The sequence below is a fragment of the Orbicella faveolata genome, unplaced genomic scaffold (assembly GCF_042242905.1).
Source record: "Orbicella faveolata isolate gen_17 unplaced genomic scaffold, um_ofav_v1 contig_34, whole genome shotgun sequence".
Classification (NCBI taxonomy): domain Eukaryota; kingdom Metazoa; phylum Cnidaria; class Anthozoa; order Scleractinia; family Merulinidae; genus Orbicella; species Orbicella faveolata.
The window spans coordinates 30,074,895-30,082,500 of record NW_028301563.1 but is presented as its reverse complement, the minus strand read 5'-3'; the positions used below and the strand labels follow the sequence as shown (position 1 = coordinate 30,082,500).

The window sequence follows — 7,606 nt, the reverse complement described above, 5'->3', positions numbered from 1 at the left end:
GGTCTCATTAACAGTGAAGTCATTTGCTTTAGCTGGATATCGACTTAACAGGTAGATTATTGAAATGAATCTCTTCTGGGTACTCCCATGTGAAAAGGTCAGGGATACTCTTCAAAAAATTTGAATTAAGCCCTTAAAGGAGACCGATTTGGGTGTGGCTCGAGCTTTATTTGACCCCTTAAAGAAAACAGTTAAAATGGAAATGACAGCTTTTTTATTACATTGAGTGCACTGTAAAAGAAGCGAGACAATGAGTATTTCCGGCCCATTCATATGAGAGTTCCCCGCCCCCTCCGAGGAATCTAGCTAGATCTTTGTTATGGCCGAATTCATGTTTACATGAGGAGTTTGTAACACGTCTGTGCTGGAGGCTATGACTGAGGAATTCAGTTTTGAGATAACATTTTACTGGTTTAATATCCCTCACTGTACCTTGTAGAAGTATGCTCCAAGACGTCTTCATCCTCTTCAAAGCAGTCTAGTGTGACGTCATCTCCAAGCAGCACAAATGGGGCCCAGTGGCAAGTCGCACCGAAATCTTTTGTTTCCCTCATGTGACTTGATTCCCTCATGTAGTTTGTGGCGCCGTTTAAGGCTTGGCTGGCTTTCATCCCTCGGGCCAAGTGTTTGTAGAACACACGCATGAACTCTAGTGTTGCGTCGTCGTCAATTGCCCATAGTGCTGCAAGAACGGAACGGGCCCCTGCACCCAGAAATGCTCGAGCTATTCCGACCACGCCCTCGTCACAGACCTGTCCTTGGCCACTATGGCAGCAGCTTAGCACCACAAGTCTTGCTCTAAGGCCAGCATTCAACACATCTGGCATGGTCAGCAAGAAATCCTTTCTAGTGGGGATCTTGGATTTTCTCGACAAATTGGGAGCCAATACAATCTCACCGGCTCTAGAGTTGCCATGTGCTGCAAGGTGTATCAGCGCAACGTTATTGAGCCTGCTCAGCACTGCTTCCTTCGTAGCATCTGAACCAATGAGAGGGGAAGTCTTGACAATCGCTGCGATCATCTTCGCTTCTTTCCTGGCACTCGGAAGTTGACGTAGTTTTCGTCCCTCATCGTTTACAACTTCTTGCACCCACGGATCTCCTACAACCAGAGCGCCGCGTTTGCAGTGGTGTTCGGTTGGAGCATCCAAGATCATCTTCAAACAGGTCAGGGAAGGAATTACACGGATGCTGAACGATTCGCACAGGTAGCGGGACTCGGTTTCTTGTAAGGCACCAAAGGGAACCAGGAAGAACTGACCATCGGGGACAATAACGAGCTCATTTCCACGAAGGTGGGGAATTACTGGAGCGACAACGGCGTCATAAAGGACGGAGAGGTGTTTTCTGTGAACAGGAGGTGACGTGCGTGATGCCTTTTTGTTATCGTAACGCAGATTTTCTTGGAAACTGAGAAGCGACAAGTCGGTCGGCTTTTGTACTGTCAAGTCATCTTTGTTGCGGAGGGCATCTAGTGACCTATCCTCGCATCTTACTGTGCGTTTAACACCAACCTCTTTGTAGGTTTCCTCGAGGAATGAGCTAGGATCTTCGGAATGGTCTTCGGCGAGATTACTCTGACTGAAGTGGACTTGCTTTCCGTCTTGCAGTAGCCACACATTGATTACATTTTTGTAAACGGCCAGAAAGACAGTGTTGGCGGGGACGCAGGTGAACAATTTACTTGCTGTTTCTTGCTGTGAGTCTTCTGCTGAGTCCTGGTCATAGTGGCATGCTTCAAGACCATACTGTGTTTCCAGCAGGTCAGCTAGAGCTTGTGCGCGTCCCTTCTCAGCAGTTAACAAAGCTTCTTCTGTCTTGTCCAGTCTGAGTAGAGTGGCAGAGAGTGCGGCGTATGCAATTCCAAAGAAATGTCGTATGGAGATCTTCATCCAATCCTCCAAAAGATTCCAGTCTCGGATGGAATTTGCTTTTTTCACAGAAGACTGATAGGAGAGAACAGCATCGCTAAAAAATCTACACTCTGCCAAGCAGTGTCCTTGATATATCAGTGCTTCTGCTTCGTGAAAGTGGTCGTGACTTTTCTTGGAAATGAAAAGCGATTGATTATTTAATTGCATCACCTGCTTAAGGTCACCACGAATGAGTAATGTAGACCTTAATTTGCGAAGAGCATGTTTTTCGCCTTCCCCGTCTCCGATTTCTTTACAAATGGTTAAACATTTGCTGTAGTAATGCTTGGTTTTCTCGAGATCACGAAGATATTGGTGTATTCTTCCAATAGAAAGATATGCATCGCCTTCTTTACCTTTGTCGCCAAGTTCCATAGAAATGTTTAGATATTCTTTGTAGTACAACATGGCGTCTTTAATGTACTCAACGCAAAGTACCTCATCCAAGGCTGTAAGGTAACATGTGTCGCCAAGATTCCGGTACGCAAGCCCCTCTCCAGGTCTGTCTCCCATCTTTCTGCAATCTGCAAGATCCTCGCTGTAGTACTTTTTGGCATTTTCGAAGTTCCTGCCAACTTGATACAAGTTGAAGTGGGGCTCACCTATTCTCTCTTGCTGAGCTGCTGCCAATCCTGTTTCCTTCATAATCACCACGCGGCGTTTAAAGAATTCTTCCGCGTGATGATAATCATGGGCAAGATGGCACTCCCATGATGAAGACTGATAGACCACTGCTAAAATGACACCGACACTTTCTTCTCCTTCTCGGTCTCCTAATTCTCTGAAAACAGCCAGACTTTGTTTGAAGCACGATATTGCTTTTTCGTTCTCACCACTCGCCAACAATTGGAAACCCCCCATCGAGTGACGCGCTGCCAGCGGCCCCCTCTTTCCATCCTTTTGTATGCTACTTTCAGGGAACGAAAGGTACAGCAGGGCACGGTCAATATCGTGTCGAGCTCCATAAGATAGTCCTCTGCATCGACCAATGATTTTAGCTGAGAGGATTCCTTTTCTGTCGTTAATTTCCTGCGTGACAAACAACTAAATAAGCCAGGCAGTCTATCGGTCAATGAAACAACAAATTTTGCAGGAACATTTATCTCAAATATTTGACCATTATACCTTGACCACATCAGTTTCAGTCTTGGCGTTGAGTTTCTGTGCATCATTATTTTTAGCTTCATCCTCAATAGACTTGCCCTTTACTTCCTGCAAAGTCTTGTTTTCCCGATCAATCTTCTCACAGTCAAGGTTAAGAACACTTTGGTGATTATTGCTGTAGGGCTTTGGCCTCAGGCAAAAAGTCTTTTTATTAGCTGGTCTTCCCTTGATTGGATTGGACAGCTTTTGAAAATAGGTTAAAGTTTGGTATGGATATTTCCAGGGAGACAGAAAAACAGAAGTTCAAAATCAGTAAAACGTGACTTTTTTTGCAAACCAGATTTGCTATAAAAAGCTAATTCTAACGTCCTTAACTACGTTGTATGGAAGGTGAAATATACAAAGAAGGTGATAAAAAATGCCTATCGAGTCTTCAAGAATTTTATAGAAGCACTCAAAATCGGAAATTGACAGAAAATTACAATGGAAGAGAAAATTGCAATGAAAGAGAATTATATCAAGGAAACTTATATCATCGGTGAATGACGTCAAAATATAGCTTCATGACACATTTTAGTATCACTTTGAAACAATTTTATCAAAATAGTGTTCATCTCTAGGTCCCTTTTCAATTATTATGCTTACAGTATCATGGTCAGAAATCTTTTCGCGATTTACTCGAAATCAAGCATGCAGAATTCATTTATTTCTGTATATTCCACTCTTAATTCCTTTACCAAGCGAAGCCTTAAAAGTTCGCTGAAACTCGAGTGTTCGCGCAGACAAAGAGCCCCCAGTGCCAGGCAAAGAATATTATATTTTGACTGAACCGTCTAAATGTAAGATAGATACTTTCACAATAATTCAGTCCGAATTTATATGGCTGGTTTGATGATTCACTGCATATCATACCGTTGATTCAAAACAAAGAATTCGAAAGGAGGCACCAAGAACAAGATATTGTTTGTAATTGCATTAGTAAAGGATACTGCCAACCCATCGCAGCACCACTTGGTTGCTTCTTCATACAATTGAAGTTCCTTACAGGCCTTTGCTCCTGTTGGTATTAGGTGACAGAAAATTGATAAAAGTAGTGACTCTTTAAAAGTCTTGAAATACTTACAAAAGTTCTTAAACACGTCATGAGACTGAATATGCCCCGACTGAAACTGGGTAATATCCGAGTGATATTCCCCAATTTTCAAAACTGCACATGTTGTAAAAAAAATATTTCAAGGGTAATAAACACAATAAATACAATAGTAATTCAACATACTTTAATTCCTTACATAATTTCATTAATTTACAATATTGTGATAAAAAAAATAGTTAAATAGATATTTACATCATTATTGTTGCATCTTGTTCAGGAGAAATTAAGTAGAATAAAGAAGATACAAATTTGTGGGTAGAACAGTTTACGTATCTACTGTAGTTATTCACACTTCTTACTATTCAAATACATACACTACGAACAATTATAATAATTTCTTGCGTAATTAATTAGCTTATAACATATATTGTGGTGAGTAGGCTGGGAAAAATATTGAGATTATTTTTTAATATTATTTGAGGAGATAACAAATGATGCAAATTTGCTGGAGAGGGCGCTTTTTGGTGTTTTCTAGAGTTTTTTAATTTTGTATTTTAATAAGAGTTTGTTTACAAAGTCTCTAAGAATAATTGGTTTGTCGTGTAATTTGCAACTGTAAATACAGTACCTCATGAATAGCAGTAGTGTATATGATACTAACACCTGGACCGTTTCAGAGCAAATCAGAGCAAAATCAGAGCAATTTAGAAGAGGCAGTGAGTCATGAGCAAAATTTACAGTGAAACCAGTCTAGACCAGTCAAAACCGATTTAGACTAGTTTAACTCAGATACCTCATAACAGGTAAGTACAAGGTTACTATCCAAATATTATTGTTTTGAGGATCTTCCAGATAGTCTTTTAAAATCAAATCCAGCTGGAGATTCTGCTCCCATTCTTTTCGATTGAATTGCCATCCCTTTTCAACATTATATTCCCATCCACTATTACGATCTTTTTGACATTCTATTACTCGATTGTAACTATTGCAGATTAATTCTTCTACTTTATCTAAAATTGTAAAAAAAAGAAGTATATCTCTCTCTTCTTTCATCTAATCCTAAATTATATACGATTGGATCTTCATCTTCATAATTAAGTTTGTAAAAAGCAGTCTCTTCATTGTCATAAATTAGAAACTTGATTTGGGTGTAATCAGCAAATCTTACATGTAGTTTTATAATACTTTCCAAACATTTTTGAAAGAATTCATTTGCTAACTCATCTTCTCTTTTTTCACTGTTTTATACTACAGGCTGAGAAATTTCTGAAATGTGATTGGCTAAGACCAGTAGTATTTAAGCCAAATTTGAAATACTTACATGTAAAAATTACAGCCAGTTTCCATGGTAACTGAAAAATTATTGTTTCTAATTTTAAAACAATGGCGGATAGATTTCCCGATTGTGACGCGAAAGAACTACAACAATTTAAGGAAAATGCAGAAAATTCGAACACAAAGAAAAGCACTAAGACCTGGGTTACTGTTTGGACCACATGGGCTGAAGAAAAAGGATACAGTCCAGATATTGTAAGCCACGAAGCCAAGGAACTTGACGAGATGCTTCAGAAGTTTTTCGCCGAGGTGAGAAAGAAGGATGGTTCAGACTACGAGCCAGACAGTTTGCGGGTAATGATAGCGTCCCTGGACCGTCATTTAAAGGAAGCAGGCAGCAGCATTTCCATTGCCAAGGACAGAGAGTTTGTCACCAGTCGCAAAGTACTCGAAGGGAAAGCTCGCTTCCTCCGTGAACAGGGCTACGGCAAACGTCCCCGTGCATCAAAAGCACTAACCACTGAAGATGAAGAGCTGTTGTGGTCCAAAGGGCTCCTTGGCAGCCAGTCTCCGAAGTCCCTGATAACCACAATGTGGTTTCTTTTGACGCATCATTTCGGATTACGAGGCTGTCAGGAACACCATGACATGTATGTCGAAGATTTTTCGTTCACCAAAGACGACAATGGCGTTGAGTACATCACGTACGAAGAAAATCCCACAAAAACGCGTCAGGGCCGCCTTCGCAAAAAAAGAAGAGTGGTTCAGCCGAAAATGTTTGCAACTGGCGGGCCAAGATGTCCAGTCAAGCTCCTAAAGACGTTCCTGTCACACAGACCCGAGGAAATGAAAAACAGTGGGCCATTTTACCTCGCGGTGATTGATCGCCCTAAGTCTCAAGTGTGGTATAAGCGACAGAGAATGGGGATCCACAGCATTAATTCCTTCATGAAATCTATGGCTCTTCAGGGCGAGATTGAAGGTAAACGGCTCACAAACCACAGTGCACGCTAAACGCTGGTGAAGAAACTCAAAGCTGCCAACCTACCTCGCTCCGCAATTATTGGCGTCACTGGCCATACAAACGAGCGCTCTTTAGCCGACTACGAGGAGGGCGATGAGAATGAACAACGGCTGATTTCCCCAATCATAAGCTCTGACGGTCAGGCAAGCACGTCCAACCAACCCCGTCCTCTTCAGAATGTTGGCCTTTCCTCTGATGTGGAAAACACGCTGACGATGAATGAAGAGCGGTTGATTACAATCAACAATTTCCACGGCTGTCAAGTGACCATCAACTACCAGCTTAGCCAGAAGTTTCCCGAGCCGAGGTGCAGTGTTCCACAGGCAGAATCGATTGCAGATGATTGTTAAACTTTGACTGATGAGCCTATTAAAAACTTTCACTCTTTAGAACTGAGATTTACAGACATTCGAGTACAGTTTCATCACAGTTGTGTGATGTGTGACCATATGTGATGTTTAAGCGATCACATGTTTAATCACATGTCATTGTAAAGCCATTCAACTGCGCGTGACTAAATAAAAATATGTGTGTTATATGAAATGAAAAATTTCTTTGCTTTGTAGTATAAACGAAAAGTAGCACGGTTTCTTCGGGGTATTTGGGATAAATACCGGCTCGTGATATTTCAAAATTCTCCAAATATCACTCGCCGCGGCGGCTCGTGATATTTTGGTGAATTTTGAAATATCACTCGCGCTATTTATCCCAAATACCCCTAGAGACCGTGCTATTTCCTATACTAATAATACATGTGTTAATTTACCATAGCTTACTGTTCTTGTTTCCATACTATATTATAATTTTACTTTTCATTTTTTAATCAAAAATATCTTCTTCTTCATCATCTTCTAAAAGAAATTCGTCATTGGGTAAAAATTCAACCTTTTTTGATTAAGAGTTGTTTAGCTATAGGTTTTAATACAATACCATAAGTACCAATTGATATTCGAGATAATAATAAGATTGAACTCACTTTACTACCAGCTGGAAGGGAACTTTTATAGTTTTTACTAGTTAAGCTGTCAACCTTTTCACGTTTATCATCAAAAGCAACAACGTCAAGTTGATGTGGTTCTTCATTAAGGTTACTGATTATCTTTGTATCTATTCGTGGTAAGTACTTATTTACATCATAAACTTTTTCTCCATTATTATTAATATGATATGGATATTTTAAAAGTCTTTTGTACTTAC

General features: G+C 40.4%; 1 protein-coding gene and 1 pseudogene across 2 annotated transcripts in view; one reads left to right on the top strand and one right to left on the bottom strand.

Annotated features, from left to right (window-relative positions):
* Positions 1–308: 308 nt before the first annotated feature.
* LOC110048450 (uncharacterized) overlaps positions 309–7,606 on the bottom strand; it is a 33,828-nt gene continuing 26,530 nt past the window's right edge. For both annotated transcript variants that reach the window (XM_089271635.1, XM_089271636.1), the window contains 3 exons: positions 4,007–4,074; positions 3,039–3,152; positions 309–2,942 (listed from right to left, as the gene is read on the bottom strand). In XM_089271635.1, the coding sequence (XP_089127761.1) occupies positions 414–2,942; positions 3,039–3,152; positions 4,007–4,074 (2,711 nt within the window). In that variant the 3' untranslated portion in view covers positions 309–413. The remainder of the gene's footprint in view (positions 2,943–3,038; positions 3,153–4,006; positions 4,075–7,606) is intronic.
* LOC149105722 (uncharacterized protein KIAA1958-like) lies at positions 5,360–6,760 on the top strand (annotated as a pseudogene).